Source organism: Geotrypetes seraphini, chromosome 2 (assembly GCF_902459505.1).
Source record: "Geotrypetes seraphini chromosome 2, aGeoSer1.1, whole genome shotgun sequence".
NCBI lineage: Eukaryota > Metazoa > Chordata > Amphibia > Gymnophiona > Dermophiidae > Geotrypetes > Geotrypetes seraphini.
In genome coordinates, this window is record NC_047085.1 from 288,433,767 (window position 1) to 288,457,704 (window position 23,938).

At 44.5% G+C, this 23,938-nt stretch overlaps 1 protein-coding gene across 6 annotated transcripts in view; it reads left to right on the forward strand.

The window, feature by feature from the left end:
* BRD9 (bromodomain containing 9) overlaps positions 1 to 23,938 on the forward strand; it is a 209,007-nt gene that overhangs the window by 93,021 nt on the left and 92,048 nt on the right. For all 6 annotated transcript variants that reach the window (XM_033929788.1, XM_033929790.1, XM_033929791.1 and 3 more), the window contains exon 9: positions 9,364 to 9,439. In XM_033929788.1, coding sequence (XP_033785679.1) covers positions 9,364 to 9,439 — 76 coding nt within the window. The remainder of the gene's footprint in view (positions 1 to 9,363; positions 9,440 to 23,938) is intronic.

Here is a 23,938-nt window from a genome sequence, read left to right on the forward strand (position 1 = left end):
TACCAATGGAAGCGCGAATACAGTTCAAATTTGTATGCATCTGCTTCAAGCAAATCTGGGGCCTAGCACCTCCCTATCTGCAAGCACACTTTGCTCTACACAACCCCACACGAACAACCAGAAACAAAAACATCTACGCCTATCCTAAAATCACTGGCTGCAAATACAAATCCTACCTTGACAGAACCTTCATGTTCCAAGCTAACAACAATCCTAGCTGGGAAACTACATAAATAAAACCAGATAGACCTACAATGCATTCCGAAAATCAATCAAAACCACTCAGTTTGACAAATTCATCACCTAAATAGACCATTCTGTGCTCTCTACGCTTTTCCCCCTTCAAACCCTAAGTAATCTTCAGACAATTGCTACCCCCTCTCACTTTCCTCCCCCTTTTTCACCCCTCTTACTTTCCCTCTCCTACAATCCTTTTCTTCTGTAACATTCCCCTCATGCATTTGTAATTCGCTGAATGTCCAGCCTTCTTTCGATGTGAACTGCCTAGAAGTCGACTGACTATGGTGGTATAGAAAAATAAAGTTATTATTATTATCTAATATAATAAAGCCCTAAGCGCGCATGCGCACTCACACCTGCGTGCTCCCGTTTTCTGTGCGCTGTAGGGCACCGCTGGTGGGAGTGCGCATGCGCGAGAATCCCCCGAAGCAGATGTTGGCCGCCGTGGCTGTCGGCGGCTGCAGGCCACGGTGGCGGCTGCAGGCCGCAGCGGTGGCTGTCGGCTGAAGGCAGCTGAAGGCCAAGTGATACTCTGTTGACATGGAAATATGGCCAATGTGCTCCGGATGGTTGCTCTGACATTCCTCCAAGCCTGTAGGTAACTGCCCCCTTTCCCAATCCTACCACGATAGGATGACTGTGACCAAAGAATAGCAATCTTAAGAGCTGGACTAGCTCTCGCCCTTGCCCCGCACTTCCCCAGCTGTCTTTCATTGGCTCCCCAGTCCTATTTGCTCAGAGTCATTTCAGTTAAACGATAATAAATAAATAAAAGAGCTAAAACCAAAAAATGTAAATGCAAAGAAAGCGGAAGCTATCCCAGAGCAAACTAACGTGCTAGCTCTATTAACCATTATACTTTACCCATGCCAAAATCACTAAACAAAACAGGTTGTGTAAACTCAACAATGGGGGCAAAAATAAAAAAATACCCCCTCCATTTATATGAAAAATTCACAAGTAAATTAAAATTCCATGCTTTACTCCTGGTGGAATTCTGCGCAACTGTGCAGTGCAGAATTTGCACAGAATTTCCCATCCACATAGAATTCTGCACAAGGTATGCAGAATTCCGTGCAGACCACAGAAGGGAGGAGGGTTGAATTTGGACAGGAAGGGAGGAAAAGGGGGTGCGTTGGCACAGGAAGGGAATGGAGAGACAGGAACATTGGTTTGTTAAGTATGTCTTGGGGAAGAACAGAAGGGGACAGGAAAGAGAAATGGTAGGACCACTGCTGCTTTGGGACACTGAGGGAGGAAAAGTTGCTACGTCAGGACTGCTGCTTCCGCCTCGGGTAAGTAAAGACCCTGTCAGGAGGGCCAAAAGGGTACAAAGGAAATGGTGAAAGGTGAGGTGGTGGGACTGGGATCAGTGGGAGGCAGGATCCGGGCATGATAGAGGCGGGGCATGGGTGGGGTCAGAGTCAGGGTCAGGGTATAGGTGTCGCTATTCTAGCACACGTTACTGTAAGGAATGTAACGGACTAAAATACTAGTTATTATTATAAATGGTATATTAATAACTAAAAAATAAAGATTAAAAAAAGAGATCTCATCAGTACTGTTGGCCCCATCAATATAAAAACACAAGCCAGTGCAAACTAGAGTCTGGTCTACTATGTGCATAGCACTTGCATCCAGTGCTATTCTCTGATTCTGTCAGGTTTTCTGTTAGTGTTCTCCAAAGAATTGATGAAGGATTGAACCCCCTCTTGCGATATTAAACCAATGCACTGAGCCTAAAATGGGAGACCTTTAACTTTGCCAGGAAAAGCAATTTGAAGCAGATGTTGCGATTTATTGGCCACTATTGTCAAAATGTCCTGGAAAATCAATATTTTACAGTTCTCATAGTGGAGGTTTTTACAGTAGGCCTAAGGTACTGCTTTCTTCTGCTTATGGTTAAGACAGTGCAGAATTACTGCTCTCAGCTTTGCTGTATCAGGCTTTGATTGTCTCAATCCATAGGCACATTCAGTTTGTAACTGATGCATAACTGTGCAAAACCCAGCCCTCGTGGTAACTAAGTTTCCAACTAGACTATAGGGAGTAGTGCTGCCTGATTCAGGACAAAAAAATTTGATTCGATTCAGCAGCCGTGTGGAGAGGAGCAGCGGAGCGGAGGAAGCAGAGGAAGCGCAAGTGAGCAGCCGGTGGGGAGAAGCCGGGAAGATAAGGAGAGAGCTACCAGCGGCGGCGGAGAGGAGCGGGTAACGGCGAGAGGAAGCTCCGCCCACCCCCTCCGCATCATCAGCGTCATCGACCCGACTCCCCCTTAACAGGAAGGGAGCCAGGGCACAAAGGCCACTTCAGCAGCCGCGTGGAGAGGAGCAGCGGAGCGGAGGAAACAGAGGAAGCGCAAGTGAGCAGCCTGTGGGGAGAAGCCGGGAAGATCAGGAGAGAGCTACCAGCGGCGGCGGAGAGGAGCGGGTAACGGCGAGAGGAAGCTCCGCCCACCCCCTCCGCATCATCAGCGTCATCGACCCGACTCCCCCTTAACAGGAAGGGAGCCAGGGCGCGAAGGCCACTTCAGCAGCCGCGTGGAGAGGAGCAGCGGAGCGGAGGAAACAGAGGAAGCGCAAGTGATCAGCCGGTGGGGAGAAGCCGGGAAGATCAGGAGAGAGCTACCAGCGGCGGCGGAGAGGAGCAGGTAGCGGAGAGAGGAAGCTCCGCCCACCCCCTCCGCATCATCAGCATCATCGACCCGACTCCCCCTTAACAGGAAGGGAGCCAACGGCGCGCAGCCGTTCAGCGCGCGGTGAAGGTGAGCGGCAAAGGTGCTCGCCTTAGCGAGTGCGCCTTTGCGAAGGAGCCTTAAGAAGGAGACAGGAAGTTAGGTCGCCCAAAAGAAAGACCAAAAGCATAAGTTACAAGGCTTTTCTTACCTAGCCACACAGTAGGGAACACTTCTTGCACACCACACACCTAGAACAAGCACTCACCTAAAACACCCAAAGCACAGCAGCACCAACAAACTCACTACTAACAAGAAGACAACAACAGGAAGTCGGGTCACACACAACCGACAGAAACAGAAGGTTCACATACAGCTCAGACTTCAGAAGGGAAATGATCGCCCATGGTACCCAGAAGATGGGCTTTCCAGTCTTCTGCACTGGCTGCAATATGTATGACTACCTCCCCTCGGGGACTAGGGCATAAGTTTGCAGTCGGTGCAGAGAGCTGGATAGCCTGAAACAACAAGTCCGTATGCTGGAAGGAACAGTGAGAGAACTGGAAGAACTCCTCACCTGTAAAGAAGAACCCAGCAAGCAGGAGAAGTTGCTTGTGACGTCCAGTGCCAGCGAAGAGATCGAGGAACTTGAGAAATTCATCGAGGAAACCCACCAGCAACATGTGGAGGTCCCAGGGTTGGAGAGCTGTACCCGAACTACCCAAGAAGAAGGCCATGGTGAGATGGGTGGAGATACCACTACAATTGATGAAGAGTCGGAAGCGGAGGTTGGGGATGTGTCACAGAAGAAAGAAGACAGGACCTACACCATGGACGTGGACTTGCGACCCCCAAGAAATCCTCGAATAGAGAAGATAGGGATCATCGTTGGAGATTCCATTATACGCAATGTAGACAGCCACATCACAGGAGGAAGAGAAGACAGACTGGTCACCTGCCTGCCCGGAGCAAGAGTGAAGGATGTGGCCAGCAGGATCATCAGGATCATAGACAGCGCAGGAGGGGAAGACACTGCTGTACTTATCCACGTGGGAACCAACGACGTGAGCGAACGGAAGTATGATAGGGAGGAAATGAAGAACCGGCTCCGCTCACTTGGAAGAAAACTGAAGGTCAGGGAGGTGACAGTGGCATGTTCTGAGATCCTCCCGGAACCGAGAGCAGATGCGAAGAGGCAAGATGAACTGCGAGAAATCAACGCCTGGATGAGACGATGGTGCGAGGAAGAAGGCTTTGACTTCGTGCGCAACTGGACGACATTCTGGGGAAGGAGCAGGTACTATAGGAAGGACGGACTACACCTCACCAAAGAAGGGGCGAGAATATTGGCTGGAAACATGAAGAAGATCATTGAGAAGACTTTAAACTGAAGATCAGGGGAGAGCGGACAGTCGACAACCAGTCAATGGCCCGGACAGCAGGAAATAAGGACATCCGCTCAGATGAAGGGGAAGAACTTGCAGCAAATGAGGGAGACAACAATGGAGCACAAATAGAGCACAAATAGATGAAAGATACAATAAGGACTGTGAAGCCCAGAAAGTCCAAGAAAGCAGCACAAAGGGAGCTTAAATGTATGTACACGAATGCCAGAGGCCTGAGAAATAAAATGGGGGAGTTGGAAACACTAACAAGATGCGAAGAAATGGATATCATTGGCATAACAGAAACATGGTGGAACGAGGAAAATGAATGGGATACAGTACTGCAGGGATACAAGCTTTACAGAAGAGACAGAACAGGGCAGAAAGGGAGAGGCATTGCCCTATATGTCCAGGAAGGAGTAGAATCTACTGGAGAAGGGAAGGCGGAGGAGAAAAAGAAACTGGAGTCCCTCTGGGTAAAGATCCCCAGACAGAACGGAGCAGACACAAAAATAGGTCTCTACTATCGACCCCCAGGTCAGACGGAAGAAACAGACTCTGAGATGATAGAAGAAATAAGACATGAATGTAGGATGGGCAATGTAACGATCATGGGAGACTTCAATTTCCCAGGAATAGACTGGAACCTAGTTACCTCAAGCTGCGGCAAAGAATTAAAGTTCCTGGAAATGATGGGTGACTGCTTCCTAGAACAAATGGTAGGAGAACCGACAAAAGGAAACGCCACCTGGCATAACTGGGCAAACAAAAGAAGTAGAAGTCACGGTCCCGCTGGGGACGAGCGATCACAGTATGATCTACTTTAAACTCGACATCGGGAAGGGGAAGCGAACAAAGACCCTAACCACGACCTTTAACTTTAAAAAAGGAAGATACGATAACATGAGAGCCATGGTAAGAAAACGGATCAAGAAAAGGATAGCCGAAATCGAAACAGTAGAGCAAGCATGGTCCCTACTAAAAAATACTATCACCGAAGCACAGAATCTATACAACCCGCAGATAGCCAAAGGAAGGAAAATTAAAGCCAAAAGAGAACCAGCTTGGCTAACCAAAGAGGTGAAGGATGCAGTTGGGGAAAAGAAGGACTCATTTAAAAAATGGAAATGCGAGAAAACAACTGAGGCTTGGAACAGTCACAAAGACTACCAGAAGAAGTGCCACAAGGCTGTGAGAGAAGCCAAAAGGGCCTATGAGGAAAAGATAGCCAAAGAGGCCAAAAACTTCAAACTCTTTTTTAGATATGTTAAAGGGAAGAAACCTACAAAGGAGACAGTGGGCCCTCTCGACGACCAAGGAAGAAAAGGATACATCAAAGAGGACAAACAGATTGCAGACAGATTAAATTCCTTCTTTGCTTCTGTCTTTACCAAGGAAGATGCCACATCAATACCCGAAACAGTGAAAGTTTTCAAGGGGGAAATAGAGGAGAGCCTCACCACAGTGAAGGTGGATCTGGACCAGATATACTATCAGATTGACAAACTAAAAAGTGACAAATCCCCTGGCCCAGATGGAATTCACCCGAGAGTATTAAGGGAACTAAAGGTGGAAATCGGAGAACTACTAACATGTCGCTAACATGTTAGTAACTAACCCTCGCTAACATGTCAATTAGAACCGGACGGATACCAGAAGACTGGAAGATAGAGAATGTCATCCCAATCTTCAAAAAAGGATCAAGGGGAGAACCGGGAAACTATAGACCTGTGAGTCTCACATCGGTCCCTGGGAAAATGGTTGAGGCTTTGATTAAAGATAGCATAGTACAGCATCTGGATAACCATGACCTGCTGAGAGGTAGTCAGCATGACTTCAGGAAAGGGAAGTCGTGCTTGACAAACTTACTTCAGTTTTTCGAAGGAGTGAACAAACAAGTCGATAGCGGAGAACCGGTTGACATAATATACTTGGACTTCCAGAAAGCGTTCGACAAAGTACCTCATGCGACACTTCTCAAATAACTACAAAGTCATGGAATAGAAGGGGATATACTAAGATGGATAGGAAAATGGCTAGATAACAGAAGACAGAGAGTGGGCATAAATGGGAAGTACTCAGACTGGAAGAAAGTAACTAGCGGTGTGCCTCAGGGCTCGGTTCTTGGGCCTATCTTATTCAATATCTTCGTAAATGACCTGGAAGAAAAAACGACCAGTGCTATCATCAAGTTTGCAGATGACACAAAGCTATGCGGGGCAATCAGGTCACAAAAAGACAGCGAAGAACTCCAGAGAGATTTGAAGCAACTTGAGAGATGGGCAGAAAATTGGCAGATGAGTTGTAATGTAGAAAAATGCAAAGTGATGCACCTGGGCAGCAAAAACAAGGAGCATGAGTATAAACTGTTAGGTATACCATTGGGGAAGAGCGAACAAGAGAAAGACCTGGGGGTACTGATAGACAGGACCCTGAAGCCGTCAGCTCAATGCACAGTGGCGGCAAAGAAAGCTAACAGGATGTTAGGCATAATAAAGAAGGGAATCACGAGTAGATCAAGGGAGGTCATAATGCCGCTGTATAGAGCAATGGTCAGACCACACTTGGAATACTGTGTCCAACACTGGTCTCCATACCTGAAAAAGGATATAACACTGCTGGAGAGGGTGCAGAGGCGAGCGACAAAGCTAGTAAAAGGTATGGAGAACTTGAGCTACAAAGATCACCTCAGAAAACTGGGATTATTCACCCTTGAGAAGAGAAGACTGAGAGGGGATCTGATAGAGACTTTTAAATTGCTAAAAGGAATCGACAAAATGGAGCAAGCTCACTCACAGGCAGGGGCAAAGGATGGTGAGCAAGAAACAGAGTTATTCACATTGGCAAATGTAATCCAGACTCGGACCAGAGGTCATGGCCTGAAGCTGAGAGGGGACATGACCAGGACAAACGTCAGAAAGTTCTGCTTCACACAGCGAGTGGTGAACGCCTGGAACTCTCTCCCGAAAGAGCTGGTGGAGGAAACCACCATTCTAGGATTTAAGGGAAAATTGGACGCACATCTTCTTGCAGGAGACATTGAGGGATACGAGTGACTAATGTATTCACCAGGGTACACCTGGCTGAGCCTCCATGTGTGCGAATCACCAGACTGGATGGACCCCGGGTCTGATCCGGTGCAGGCATTTCTTATGTTCTTATGTTCTATCGAATCGATTATTCGATTCGATTTTCCTGCCAAGTGGATGTTTTTTCAAATATCCTGGTGGGTTTATTTTATAGTCTCTTCATCCCAGTCTTTTCACCCACTTTGCCCTCTCCTACCCACACTTGCGCTGTGGTGTAAACAAAATAAACAAACAAAAAAGACTAAACCTCTCTCTCTTAAATCCTAGCTCACGTTCGTGGTCTAACACCACAAAATAGAAATAAAATTATTTTTTCTACCTTTTATTGTCTGATCATTATTCAGATCTTATCGGTCCCCGGCTCCAGTTGTCTTCTGATAAACTTGCTTGCCAGGGTCTCCTTCTTTCTTCTTTCTCCATGCTAACCATCCATCTTCTGTCTCTGTCCTCCCCTTCCGTTTCCCTTCCCTCCCCTGGAGGTCTGGTATCTTTCCTTTTTTTCATCTTCATCCACCTTTTCTGAATTACCCTTTCATCCTTCATCTCTCTCTCTCCTTCCCCACCACCCCAGGGTCCACCATGTCTCCCTTTCTCTTCACAACTACCCTCCTATCCAGTATATGTATCCCTCCCCTCCACACCATTCCTTGTGTCCAACTTCTCTTCCTTTCTGTTCCTTCCCTCCCTAAATCCCATTGTCCACCATCTCTCTCTCTCTCTCCTGTTTTTAGATTTTTATTTCTTCTATCCTTCCCCTCATCTCCCCTCTCCATGATCTCCCCTAAGTCCATCTCCCCCCTCCACCAAGTTCATTTCTCCCATCTATCTTCTCCCCTCTCCCTCCATCTGCCTTTTTTATTTTTTTATGGCACTCCTAAGCCCCCACCACCACCACACCACCGCACCTTTCCCAAAGAGAGTCCGGCAGGTAAGAGGTCTGCCCTGACAGTAGCGATCCACTCCTGCCAGCACTCCTCACGTCTTCTCTCCACTGCAGCCCGCCCTCAGTGAAAACTTCCTGTTTCCGCTTGGGCGGCCGAATGGAGAGAAGACGCCTGGAGTAGCGGCAGGGTAGTGAGTCGCATTTGCTACCGCCACTTTTGCCTGGCTAGGGAGGAGAGGAGAGAGCCTTGCTGCTGGGAAGGAGAGAGCCTTACTGCCCCGAGCTGTACGCAGAGACCCATTCGGGATTTCCTTCTGCCAGAGTCCTTGCTTCGATGTAACTTCCGTTTTTTACAAAACTGGAAGTTACATCAAAGCAAGGACTCCGGCAGAAGGAAATCCCGAACGGATCTGCGGTGGTAGCAAGGGGCCAAAGAATCGGTAAGTCTGATTTTATGCAATAACAAACCGACTCAAATTGATTCACCCAAAGTGAATCGGAGAATCGATTTGAATCGCGAATCAGGCAGCACTAATAGGGAGGTCTCCTCAAACACTCCTGTTAGCCACAAATTGTTGTGCAAGAATGATTCTCAAGGTAGTAAAAGAGCAAAAATGATATCGCCTTAGATATCTGTTGTGTTACAAGCTCCTTGCACACACAAACCAATGATTGTGGGCCAGCATGCACTGGAACTCGAGTGAGACATGTCTTTATTCTCATACTGTATCACATGTTCTCCCAAGATTTTAATATGTGTGGGTTGTAACATGTCCAGTGTGGCATAGATCTTGTTTTCAATCCCAGTGAAGGCAAGTACCAGTACCAGCAATTTGCTTAATTTGTATATCCAGCATTTCTAGCGCTGTTTTAAATGGCATTACTCAATATAGTGACTGAATTTCACTGTTCCATGTAGTTGATGCCAGCCACTTAAGACAGGATTCTGGAACTCAAATTATTGCACTGTTTTGTAAATGATTTTGTTAGCATATTATAATTTGCTGTTCTCCCTTTGGCCTTTGTAACAGCTTTCTTCCATGGTGCACCATACTGAATGGAGCCCTTCATGGGATCTGTTTTGATTTACAGATTGGTTACTTGAAGAAGAATGGTGATGGAGCTTTAGTATACTGTGTTGTCAACCCATCAGATCCAGAGGCAGAGGGTAAAACTTGTTGGTTTGTTAAGACTTGTACTTTAATTTACATTTGTATAAACTGTCTGGATACTGACATGCTGTACAATTGTAGTAATGAAAAAAGTATGTATAACTGCTTCTGGGGAAGCTGCAGACATTGAGTACTATCCTTATTCCAAAGGGAATAAGGATAGTACTCAAACTTTAATCAACAATAAAAAGTCTGTATTGATCAACGCAAGAGGCCTCCAACTCAGCTCAATACTAAACTCCTTTTCATGAATGAGCATGGGATTGGAGTATTTTCTGAACCTAGTAATATAGTATGAGGGGTCCCTTCTACATCCCAACCTCTACTAATTGGCCCTCACAGCCTAGATGTTGAAAGTGTTGTTTCACTCTTTAAATCTGCCTGAGACTGTCACCAAAATCTTAATTGCTTCCAGGTGTTATTGTTTTAAATAGCGAAGGTTTGCCATCTGGTATGAGGGCAAGACACTAGATCTTCTCTCCTTCCCCTTCACAAAAATTTCTAATATACCTCCTGCATCTCTGAGTCTGGTTTGAAAACCAGTTGTGTAAGGGAGTTTTTGCGTAGGGGATAAGCCCATCTGTATACAGCCTCTAGTTTGATTCATTAGAGCTTCATGTTATGGTTATCTTAATTTGATATACCACCTTTCCTCTGCAGTTTACAATATTGAACAATAAGCAGATACTCTTAAGTAAGAACATAAGAATAGCCTTACTGGATCAGACCAAGCCCAATAGCCCGTTCTCACAGTGGCCAATCCAGGTCATTAGTACCTGACCAAAACCCAAGGAGTAGCAATATGCCATGCTACCAATCAAGGGTAAGCAGTGGCTTCCCCCATGTCTTTCTCAATAACAGACTATGGACTTCTTAAAACCAGCTTCTCTATCCGTTCTTATCACAACCTCTAGCAATAGCTTAACTATTCTCTGAATGAAAAAAAATTTCCCCCTATTGGTTTTAAAAGTATTTCCCTGTAACTAGTATTTGTAATTTTTGATGGAATGAAAAATCGATTCACTTGTACCCATTCTACTCCACTCAGGATTTTGTAGACTTCAATCATCTCCCTTCAGCTGTCTCTTTTCTAAGCAGAAGAACCCTAACCTTTTCATTCTTATACAATCCCTTTGGAGGCTGAGCTCAAGGGTTCTTGTATGTCTAGTAGCTTCTGCTACTAGACATACAAGATCTCTCCCCTTTGGGCTACCTGCCCAGGAGTTTCCTGTCATGCTCAGTTTTGTCCCTGCAGCTTCTCTGCATGGTTGAAATCAGTTTCTTCTGCTTGTGATTTGTTTTCAATTCCTAGTCTTTTATTTATTTATTTCACGGGTTTGCCCACATGCTGCGGATCAACTCTGTGCGAGTGATCCTTCAGCGGGAGATCAGACATTTAAAATTTTGTCTGCTTCTGGAGGGTGCTCTGAAAGCTTAACCTGCAGTAAGCCCTCTGAACAGCCTGCAGATTGGATCGGGTCTTCGGGCCATCTCTCCCCTGCTTCATCCACAAAGGGGTAGAGCACAGGCTGCTGCAGTTCCGTGGAGGTACGCCGGGATCGGAACCGCACTGCGTGTGTTCCCTGATTTCCCTGAGGGGTCCTAGTGGTCGTGATCTGAGGTGACAGGGAAGGCGAGGCAGTCAGAAGACCTGAACAATCCAGGTTAATCAGCTCCTGAGGTACTGAACTCCTTGCTTGTATTGTGTATTGCAGGCTGCCATAGGCTTTCATTGCAGCACATGTCTCTGTGGTGTCTGTGAGTCATACAGTTTGCTGATTTTGGGGGGTGCCGTTCTTCTGGCCGCCAGCAGACTTCTTCCTGTCCTCTCCCGAGGGAAATCCAGACAGGCCCAACAAGGTGCACACTACAGTGCGCCAGTTACTGGATCTGGCAGCCATAGAGCTGGTCCCAAGGGACAACTTAGGCTCCGGGAGATACTCGATTTACTTCATCATGCCAAAGAAGGACTCCGACGATTGCAGACCAATTCTGGGCCTGAAAGCAGTGAACGCATTCTGCGAGTTCACGTTTCCGAATGGAAACGGTGCGTTCTGTCATAGAAGCAGTGGCACCCAGAAGCGTGTCTCCACATCCCGATATTCCCAGATCATCGGAGGTTCCTGAGGTTTCATATTCTCAGGAGGCATTTCCAATTCATGGCGCTCCCTTTCAGTTTGGCATCGGTGCCCAGATCTTTTACCAAGATCATGGTGGTGGTGTCTGCCCATCTTCATTCTCTGGGTGTGCTCATGCATCCATACCTCAATGACTGGCTAATCAGAGCTCTCGTGGGAGCAGGGCCGCTTAGCAGTTTGCCAAGTAGTGTCTTTGCTGGAACATCTCAGATGGGTGATCAATCTGAAGAAGAATCGCCTCGAGCTGACCCAGGACTTGGAGTACCTGGGAATCCGGTTCCACACGGGTCTGAACCGGGTACTTCTTCCAGAATCCAGAAAACTCAAACTCAGGCCCCCCTGAGATTTGGGACTGCTTTGATACATCCCTCGAGTTCAGCCTCCAGAGGGATTGTACAAGAATGAAAGATTAGGTTTTGTACTTCTGCTAATCTTCCTTCTTATAAATCTCCTCTGAAGGTTGAACTCCCGCCCATCTGTTTTGTCCAATTCGCAGGTCGCCTCTTCAGTAACTGGTAAGCTGGATTTCTGTCTTTGACCAGCCTCCCTAAGAATTATATGCGTATTCCCCTTTGTAAGGTTTAAGGGTTGATGGGTTCCCGAGAGGGTGCCCCTTCTGATCTTCAGGCTGTGTCTACATTCCATAAATTTCCTATGTTTTGCAGTTTTATAATGTTTACATTATGTATTTGGTTACAGTTGGCCTTTTTTAGCCGTAGTTTTTAGTGTACTAATTTCTTGAGCAGAATTGACTGGTAACGGGAGTTCCCACGCCCTCTCTTTCTTTTCTTCTGTTTCCTGTTGTCATAGATCTACCTGGCTTTTCTACTAACTGAGCATGACAGGAAACTCCCGGGCAGGTAGCCCAAAGGTGAGGGATCAAGTTTTAGTAGCCCTGCAGCAGAAGCTACCAGACATACAAGAACCCTCGAGTTCTTGTATGTCCAGAGGAGATTTACAAGAAGGAAGATTAGCAGAGGTAAGAAACCTAATCTTTCAGTCTTTTTTCATACGAGAGGAGTTCCATCCCCTTTATCATCTTGGTCGCTCTTCTTTGAACCTTTTCTAATGCCACTATATCTTATTTGAAATAAGGCGACCAGAACTGATTGCAGAACTCCAGACGAGGTCACACCGTGGAGCGATAGAGGCATTATGGCATTCTTAGTCTTGTTAACCATCCCTTTTTTTTCATAATTCCTAGCATCTTGTTTGCTTTTTTGCCACTGCCACACATTAGGCGGAAGGTTTCATCATATTATCTACGATGACACCCAGATCCATTTCTTGGGCACTAACCCCCAAGATGGACCCTAGGATCCGGTAACTGTGATTCGAGTTATTTTCCCCAATGTGCATCATTTAGCATTTGTCCACATTAAATTTCATCTTCTAGTCTTCCAATTTCCTAAGGTTCGTCTGCAATTTTTTACAATCCGCATGCATTTCAACAACTTTGAATAGTTTAGTGTCATCTGCAAATTTAATCACCTCACTCGTCGTCCCAGTTTCCAGATCATTTATAAATAAGTTAAACAGCACCGGTCCCAGTATAGACCCCAGGGGCATGCCACTGTTTTCTCTCCTTCATTGAGAAAAATGTCTATTTAACCCTTCCCTTCGTTTTCTATCTGATAACCAATTCCTAATCCACAACTGAACTTTGCGACCTATCCCATGACTCTTTAATTTTCTCAGGAGCCTCTCGTAACTTTATCAAAAGCTTTTTGAAAATCTAGCTATACTACATCAACCTGCTCACCTTTATCCACATGTTTATTGACACCTTCAAAGAAGTCGAAGCAAATTGGTGAAACAAAATCTCCCTCGGCTGAACCTATGCTGACTCCGTCTCATTAAATCATGTTTGTCTACATGTTGCACACAATTTTATTTTTTATAATTGTTTCCACCATTTTGCCCGGCACTGAAGTGAGGCTTACCTGTCTGTAATTTCCCAGATCTCCCCTGGAGCCCTTTTTAAAAATCGGCGTAATAGTGGCCACCCTCCAATCTTAGGTACTACAGACGATTTTAGCGACAGGTTACAGATCATTAACAGCAGATCAGCAATTTCATGTTTTGAGTTCTTTTAGTATCCTGGAATGTATACCATCCGGTCCAGACAATTTATCACTTTTTAACTTGTCGATTTGGCTTCCAGATTCATCGAGATTTCTTTCAGTTCCTCCGCATCATCACCTTTGAAAACCATTTCTGATTCAGGTAGATCTTACATCTTCTTCCGTAAAGGTCGAAGCAAAGAATTCATTCTTTCTCTCCACTATGGGCTTATCCTCTCTGAGCGACCCATTTGCTCCTTGATCATCCAACGGTCCCATAGATTCTCTCACAGGTTTTCTGTTTCTGATGTACCTAAAAAGATTGTTATGAGTTTTTGCCTCTTTTGCAAGTTTCTCTTCATATTCTTTCTTAGCTGTCTTTATCAATGTTTTTCATCTAACTTGCCAGTGCTTGTGTTTCTTCTTATTTTCTTCATTCGATCTTTTTTCTATTCTTTAAAGGATGGGGGTTTTTTTTGCTCTAATAGCCTCTTTCATGTCACCTTTTAACCACGCCGATTCTCGTTTCCTCTTTTTCCACCTTTGCTGATAACGTGGAATACATCTGGTCTGTGCGTCCACGATGGTATTTTAAAAAAACATCCACGCCATTTAGCTTCTTTTAAACTATTTTCCTCATTTTATCATAGTCGCCCTTTCGAAAATTAAATGCCTCTACGGTAGATTTTTTTTGCAGCGTCATTCCTGGTATCAGCTCAAATTTGATCATGTTATGATCGCTGTTTCCCAGCGGACCTAACACAATTAACTCCTGTACTATGCCTTGCATTCCACTAAGGACCAAATCCAAAATAGCTCCCCCTCTTGTTGGTTCCCGGACCAGTTGCTCCAAGAAGCAGCCATTTATGACATCTAGGCATTTTATCTCCCTAGCACTCTCGGGTGTAACATTTAACCAGTCAGCATTGGGGTAATTGAAATCACCAATAACTTCCAGTATCTTACTCAAATCAAAAAATAAGGGCTCACTGCCTAACACCCACAAACTAATAACTGATCAGTAACAATCCCTATGTTGAGGAAGAGGCCTTAGTTGAGCTTCATAGGCCAAAAAACTCCCAAACTTCTGCTAATTTTAGTCACATAGTTTTAGAAATGATTCTTCAATTGATATCGAACATTCTTCAGTAGCTTCAGTATGATATGCAGGTAGTATGTCCCCAAACATTCAGCATAGCATAGCAGTGGAAATATATCAAAATCAACTTAGCTTGCTTAAATTCACAGCCGTGCTCCTTCAGACCCTCATCAGCTGTTACCAGCAGCATCTCCAGGACTTGTGATGATCACATGGTGTTTAACTGTCATCTTGCCCAAGCACAGGGTAAGCCAAGTTTGGTTTCAATGTTCTGGTGTCCATAAGCAACCAAAGACATCACTGGGAGTAACTTGCAGTGGAGTATGGTGAACTAGAGTAGCCTCTAATTGGAAGAACAGAGTCTGGGTGATTAATGTCACCTCAGACGCCGTGTCCAGTAATCTGGGGCACGAGAGAACATGTTGGAGGAGCATGGGCACGGTATACCTTCGACATTTGGCCATGAGCTTACCCACCCATGCAGGAAGCATCTGTGCATCACCATACACATCACTGGAGTATGGGGACATAGTCTCTGGTGTGGCAACAGATGATGGCACATGAACAGAAAATATGGTTGCAGAGGGCTGAGAAGTTTGATTGATTAGTCATAACGTGTCTCCAACTGTGTTCTTTGATGGAGAGAATTGGTCTTCATCAGGAGAAGGTGATTGTTTCTGCTCCACAGAATGAACAGAACGTGTACCAGAAGCAGGTTTGTGGTATGGCTTCCTATTTTTGAACTTTGGTCATTGGCTACCCCCGGTCTGCGGGGATGGGCGGGAAGTGGCAGCAGCAGCCAGTAGCAAGGTCATGAATTTTACCAACTGCTCCTCTAATGCTGCAATCTTGTCTAGGGCAGACCTCCGGTGGTTAGAACATTTGCGTCTGTGTTATGCTTGTCTTTCACCTGTAGTGGGTGAAGGTGGGTTGGCTGACCTAGAAGGTGGGCGTGGTGCAGAGGAGATAGGTATCGAAGAGGCCTGAGGTGTGGGTTCTAACGACAATTCCAGACTGGACTGCGCAAACACTGTGCTTGGACACCTTGGGCTTGCTTTGTTGTGCAGGCTTGGAAGTCACAGTGGCACAACCACACGCATCAAAGATGTCCTCAGCTTGTTTGAGCAGAGAGGAAAATTTGTCATGTTTCCCAGCAAGAGGAATCTTCAAGTACTCTGGTAACACTTTTAAGAACAACATTCTAAAATCTCCGCACTCGACATCAGCGGCTGGAGATACACCCTGAAAATTATCCTGTTTCATCCGGAAAGCAAATTTCCGTGGGCTTTCCTTGGGTCCAGAAAGCATTTGGAAGGCTGCTTTCCATGTTTCAAAAGCATCAGAATAGTGACCATAGCGTTTCTTCACCTGCTGTTCAATAGTAGTGAGGTCAGACGTGTCTGCTAGGATTGCCCTAAGGGTATCCTGACACTCATCAGCGAAGGACAACTTGATCACTTGTCTGCCTCAGTTTGAACATCAAAAGTAAAGAATAAATCATGGACCGTAGAAAGATGGGCTTCAATTGAAGTACCCTTGATAGGCTGAAACGGGGTTAGCATGATCCTAAAATTCTTTATAAGTTGGGGGGTTACCTTAGGTGAATTAGAAATGTCCAGTGGAGATTTCTTGCAGGTTGTAGATTCAAGTCTGCAACTCAGTTCTTCAAAGCTTTACAGATGACTCAAAATGCTGTGGCGTGCCTGATGTGTGGTAGAAATAAACTTGAACATGTTACATCATGGTTGAAAAAACTTTATTGGTTGCCCGTCAACTTTAGTATTGTTTTAAAGTCCTTGTGTTGGTCTTTAAAGTGATCCGTCTGGTATTTGACACAATTGATGCCACTTTACCAACCTCCTAGATCTTTAAGGTTTCAGCTCAAGATCCTTTTATACACATACGGGAGGTGGGTGGGGGGTGGGCTTATTTTTAGGGGTTGGGGGAGTAGGTCTTAAGTTATTTATGTATAGTTTCTTGATGTTTTCTGAACATAATAATCAATTTTTAAAATAAATAAGGTCAGAGGGAGTGATGCAATTATCAACAGATTATCAACTTATCAAATTATCAATAAATTCTACATGACAAAGATAGCAATGTAGAATCCATATGGATAGAAATCTATGAAGGGAAGGAATATACAGGTAGGACAGAATAAGCAGAAAGATGAAGAAATGTTTACAGAAATTAGGAAAGCTGACAAATTTGGCAACAGTATAAAAAAAAAAAAAGATTAGGTTCTTAACTTGAGTGTCTTTTCCAGTAGATAAAGATGCTGAGCCATAGGGTTATCTATCTGTGCTCGCGTGCATACTGCAGAAGATGTCAATCATAGCATTTCAACTCCTCCTTCTCCACGGTCTCTGTTGCCCCCTTCAGTTCATACCAAAGCCGGCGACAGCACTACAGTAGGAGACTGGATAAGGAGGGATATGGGGAAATCCCAGAAACCAGGAGTCTGATCTGTTTAGATGAATAAACAGTAGTGTAGTAAAACATCAACAAGCCTCTGAGAAGAACAATGAATTCATGAAACATAAACAGCCTGTACATTTATGGAGCTCAATCATTCCTCTTTGTAATCCAATATACAGTCTCTACGTAATCTAATAGTCTGACTGATAGTGAAATCTTATCTATGGAGCTGACCATTAAGTTTGAATAAAAAGAAGGTGCATTAGATAAATTGCTGGATGGGAGGTTCAGCATTCCATTCCTATCTACTGTAAAAAGATATTATAAAGGTAAGAACCTAATCTCTTTTTCCAATGCAATAGGGAATGGTATGATGAACCATAGAGACATAGCTAAGCAGTCTCCAAACTCTAAGATAGAATAGATAGCACCCTCCTGTGTTGCTATTTATTTATTTAAAAAATTTCTAACCCACTTAAACCTAAGTGGCTTACAAAATACAATTACAGTGGTGCCTCGCACAGCGAACGCCTCGCACAGCGAACGCTGCGCACAACGAACTTTATGTCTTGATTCGTACAACGGACTTCGTTTCACACAACGAAGTCCGGGGTTCCTGCGGGGTTGGATCGCAGCGGGGTTGGTCGAGCCGCGAGGGTAGTCTCCTTCTCCTTAACTGCCCTGTCGCAGCACACAGCCGAACGGAAATCTTCCCGATGTCAGCGCTGACGTCGGAGGGAGGGCTTAAGCAAAGCCCTCCCTTCCTCCGACGTCAGCGCTGACATCAGGAAGACTTCCGTTCGGCTGTGTGCGGCTGCGGCAGGGCAGGTAGGAAGAAGGCAATGGCGAACGAAAGAGGGGGGAGGGGGCGGTCCGCCCCGAAGAATGTGCACAGCTGGTCAGGTCCCCCGATCGACCGACAACAGGCCCGGCCGACAAACCTCCCTGCCCTGTAGCCGCGAATCTAAATTACCTCTTACAGCAGCTTCAATAATCCAGCTGCTGTAAGAAGGTAATTTAGATTCGCGGCTACAGGACAGGGAGATTTGTCTGACCGGGCCTGTTCTGTTGTCGGTCGGGTGCAAAAGCGCCACAAAGGTGGAGGCAGGGAGGGAGGAAAGGTGGAGTGGAGAAGAAAAGACGCTTAAGGGGGGAGAAGGCCGCTGAAAGCACATGTTGGAGCAGGGGATGAGAGGGAGGGAGAGAAGGGGAAATATTGGACAAGGGCAGAAGGGATGCTAAATCATAGGGTGACAGGCAGAGAGAACAACAGGAAAAAGAGTGGAAGCAATCTTGAACCCTGAGGGTGAGGGCAGAGAGAGGTGGTGAGATGATTGATCATGGGGAGAGGGACAAAAGGGAATAGAGATGGGATAGGAAGATAGTGGAAGTAAAAGGACAGGGAGATGTATGTTTTTAGATGTATCTAAATAAAAATAATAACAAAAAATTTATCTTTTTTATGTCATCTTAGCATATTTTATGCTGCAGAACAAATTATTTTTTTTTACATGTATTCCTATGGGAAAACGCGTTTCACATAACGAACGTTTCACATAACAAACTTGCTCCTGGAACCAATTAAGTTCGTTGTGTGAGGCACCACTGTATTATACCCTAATAACAGTGTCCCATTGATTCTCCTTCTTCCACTAGTTCTCTGAGATACCTATTACCGTGTTTCCCCCAAAATAAGACACTGTCATATTAATTTTGGGCCAAAAAAGGCACTAGGTCTTATTTTTTTCAATCTCTCCCTTCCTCTCCTTCACCCCAATTCTTTCTATTTCCTTTCTCTGCCCCACATGTGCAGCATCTTTCCTCCCCTCTCACCCATCCCCATGTGCAATATCTTTCTATCCCTCCCTACTATCCCTTGTGCAGCAGAACCCTTGCAGCTTCTAACCCTCCCTCCTATCCCCTCCCCCATTGACCTGTTCATCTCTCCCCCTCCAACTGCAAGACCGAAATGCTGCGAACGTTAATAGCTTTATTTATATTCTGTCATAACTTTCTTTCAAAAAGATGGTTTACAGCAAGAGGCTGCAGGAATGCAATGAAGTTACATCAAGAGCATGAAGTAGGAGTAAACATAATTATATATATATCAGAAGGCAGGAGCATGCAAGTAGACATAGAGGAAATCATTTGAGGAAGTTTAAATGAATTTATCAAATAAATGGGTTTTCAATGATCTTCTGAATGATTGGTATGACTATGAGTTAAGGAGTAAATCACTTAGAGTATTGTTCCACCGTCCTGCTTGGAAGGAAAGTGTCTTGTCGAGGAATCTTTTGAATTGGTATCCTTTGGGATTTGGAAAGGCGAATAATAGTGTTCTGCGTGAGAGGCGAAGTTTGTTCTGGAGAACAAAGTGTTTCAGAAGGTAGGTGGGTACAGTACCGAATAGTGTTTTGAAGCATAGACAACTGAATTTGAAAATTATTCTGGCTGCTACTGAAATATGGAGTGATATGGTCAGATATTTTTCAGGTCAAAAATCGATCATAAGGTTGTGTTTTGGATTGTTTTCAATCTTTTGGTAGCTTTTTTTTGTAGGATCCTAGGTAAATGATGTTGCAGTAGTCCAGTGAGCGTAGGATTAGTGATTGTACTAACAGTCTGAATGATGCAAAATTTAAATATGGTTTTATTGTACATAGTTTCCATAAAAGGCAGAAGCATTTTTTTACTAAAATATCAGTGTGGGTGTCGAATGTCAGTTGTTGGTCTAAGGTCATTCCTAGGATTTTTATGGTGGGGTTAATAGGAAATTTTCTCCCTTGTAAGTTGATTGATGGTACTTTGTATTTGTTCGTTAGGGTGGCCATGGATATTTTGGTTTTTTGGGGGTTAAATTTTAGTTTGAAGTTTTTTGTCCATTGTTCCATGTGATCAATGACAAATGAAATGAAGTGTCTGGTTTCAGTCGATAGTGTAAAGGGGATGATGATAGTATTGTCATCAGCGTGTATGTGTGTTTGGAGATTTAGTTTGGATAGTTCATGACCTAGTGAAGACATGTATAGATTGAACAGGGTTGGTGATAGTGGGGAGCCTTGTGGGACACCACAGGAGTTGGTCCAAGATTGGGAGTAGACGTTTTCACTGATGACTTGGTAGGATCGGTTTTTCAGGAAGCCTTTAACATGTGGCCTGAGATGCCTATGGCATCTAGATAGTTTAGTAGTGTGTTGTGGTCTACTAGGTCAAACGCACTGCTCAGGTCAAATTGGAGAACTAGTGCAAAGTTCCCTGAGCTGAGTACGTGAGAAATGTAATCTACAATGGAGGCTATGGCTTTTTCGGTGCTGTAGTGTGTACGGAATCCTGATTGATATTCGTGCAATATTGAGAATTTTTCCAGGTAGGTCATCAGATCAGTGTTGATCAGCACTTCCATCAGTTTGGTAAAGAAGGGGATGTTGGCTATGGGTCTGTAGTGAGTGATTGTTTATATGGGATCTTTATGGTTTTTTATGATGGGTGTGATAAGGATGTGGCCAAGGTCGGTCGGAAATTCACCGTTAGACATTAGTAGTGAAATCCAGTCGAAGAGCATGGCCTTGAAGGAAGTGGGAGCTGATTTCATGATTATGGGTGGGCAGTTGTCTAGGAGGCAGTAAGAACTGGCATATTTTTTGTATAGCTTGAGAAATTGGAACCAGTTGGGATTTTCAAAGTGATTCCAGTACCTGTCTGCTGGGGTTGAATCTATGTGTGTGGGGATGTGGTTGATAGGGGGGGTTTTGGAAGGAGGTTCTAAGTTTGAGAACTTTTGTTTGGAAGTAAGATGGGTATGATGGTATCTATCCAAGACGAAACTATCCAAGACTGCGACCCAAAAAACTTCATCTCCCACTGGAAAAATGTATCCACCAACATCCTTGATGATCTGGCCCCCCTACAAACCAAAACCAGAACCAGCAGGAAATCAGACCAATGGTTTGATAATGAACTACTCCAACTCAAAAGACAGTGTAGAAGATTAGAAAGAAAATGGAGAAAAAAGAACCAAGATCAAACAAAAACCGACTGGAAAAAAATCAACAAACAATACAAAAATCTACTAAGGGATAAGAGGAAAAGCTACTATACTAATCTCATAGGCACGGAAACCCAAGATTCCAAAAAAATATTCCAAATCCTGAAAGAATTAACAGACACCAAACCATACACTACCACCACGAACACCCCTCCACCATCACCCACCCTCTTAGCAGAACACTTCAAGAACAAAATTACCAACACCAGAGCCACTCTCATCCTTAACCCATCCCATCAAAACCCAATCACAATCCACCCTACAGGAAAAGAGGCAACCGCAGCAGACAGAATTTGGACTCAATTCCCCAACATACAATGGTCAGAATTCAACAAATTCTACAAAAAATACAGCCATGCCTCCTGTGACCTCAACCATTGCCCCTCATATCTCCTTACCACCTCTAGTGTAAAATTCCGCACCATAACTCTACAATGGATTCAATTCACGCTCACAGAAGGCACATTCCCTGCTGACCTCAGCGAAATCGTCATCACCCCAATCCAAAAAGACCCAAAAGCACCCATCTAACTTTAGACCTATAGCCTCAATTCCGCTATATGTCAAAATTATAGAAGGCCTAGTAGCCAAACTCCTCACCGATTACATAGATGACCACAACCTACTCCACCCCATGCAATCAGGCTTCAGAACAAACTTCAGTACAGAGACACTACTAGGCTCCCTTATGGATACCGTCAGACAACAACTTAGTACAGGGAAAAAAATGCTTCTCATACAACTGGACCTAACTGCGGCATTCGACTTAGTGGACCACAACATCCTTCTACAGATCTTAGATGCAATAGGCATCTCAGATAAAGTATACTCTTGGTTTGAAGGATTCCTAAAACTCAGAACCTACAGTGTAAAATCAAACAAAGAAAAGTCAGAATCCTGGTCAAACCCCTGCGGCGTACCACAAGGATCTCCACTATCCCCTACCCTCTTCAATCTCTACACTGCTTCTCTAGGAACGCATCTGGACAATCTGGGCATAACCACCTATAGTTATGCGGATGACATCACCATCCTCATCCCATACGATCATTCTAAACCTACCATGACAGACAAACTTCACCAAACACTTGAAACAGTCACAACCTGGATGAAAAATCACAAACTTAAACTCAACCAAGACAAAACCAAATTCATCCTCCTCGAAAATGACAAGGTCCAAACCACAACCAACCTAGATATAAACGCAATCAAATATCCCATCCAAACCACCATAAAACTACTTGGCATGACCATAGACAGATGCTGCACTATGCAACCGCAAATAAATAAAACAATTCAGAAATCATTCGCAGTCATGAGAAATCTGAGACAAGTCCGAAAATTCTTTGAAAGAACACAATTCCAACTTATAGTACAATCCCTAATACTAGGTATATTGGACTACTGTAACATCGTCTTCCTTCCTTGCCCTTCAACTACGATAAGACAACTCCAAACAATCCAAAATACAGCTTTGAGAGTCATCTACTCATTGAAAAAACATGACCACATCACTGAAGCCTTCATCAACTCACATTGGCTTCCAATCCAAGAAAGAATCCAATTCAAATTCTACTGCATATTATTTAAAACCCTACACGGAGACAGCCCATCATACCTGAACAATCGCCTCATCCAAGCACCCACTACCAGACACAGAAAAACGCACTCCCCATTCATACCCCCCCCCAATCAAGGAAGTAAAAAGAACAAAACTACACGACGGCCTCCTAGCCACTCAAGCCGCAAGGCTGGACAACCAGATCTCCAACCTTCTGATGACCACCCCAGACTATAGGACGTTCAGAAAAGAAATAAAAACCACACTTTTCAAGAAATTCCTGAAGCAGCAATAACACCACGACCTCTTAGTAACTCTAAAACTGACATTTGATCTACCCATTACTGCACTAATAATAACAAAAGAATCTCCACTATGACCACCTATTAACTCTCTTACAAACCACCTCACCCTCAACAACCCGCTAAATGGTTATAAAATCTACAACTTACCTCTCTAGCTAATCATTGTAACTCTGTTTTTTGTTTTTTTTTTAAATTAACCTTTTGTAATCCGCCTTGAACCGCAAGGTAATGGCGGAATAGAAATCCCTAATGTAATGTAATGTAATGGTAATTGGGTGGAGGAGGATCTTTGAGTTGGTCTATCTCAAATAGGGTGTTAATTAATCTGAAGAATTCTTTGGTATTAGTTGTGGAGGATCCTATTTTGTTAGAGTAGAAGGTACGCCATTTTTCCTTAGTGATTCTTTTGTACTCATTGCCGTTTGTTACTAAGTAATCTAGACAGGCTGCTTCAGGCCTTCTCTCGCCGGGGGTTCTGTTGCCATATCACTGATGTCTTCAGCGGTGCGGCACACAGAATCCCCGGCTAGAGAAGGCCCGAAGCAGCCTGTCTAGATTGCTGCCGACATTGCCATTTGTTACAAGATATTTCGGTCTCTTGATTGGCAGGGGACAGATGGAAGGGTCAGTGGCAGGGGGCAGGGTGGGGGAAGTGCTGCTGCCGGCGACTAGGGCTTATTTTCAGGGGTAGGGCTTATATTAAGACCTACCCCGAAAATCATGCTAGGGCTTATTTTCGGTGTAGGTCTTATTTTTGGGGAAACACGGTATATCTACTTCATCATTATTTCTGCATTCCAGAAGGATTCACGTAATTGTATAGAAATTAGAGTTAAAGTGGGATTTATACTTGGGTCCCACTGTTC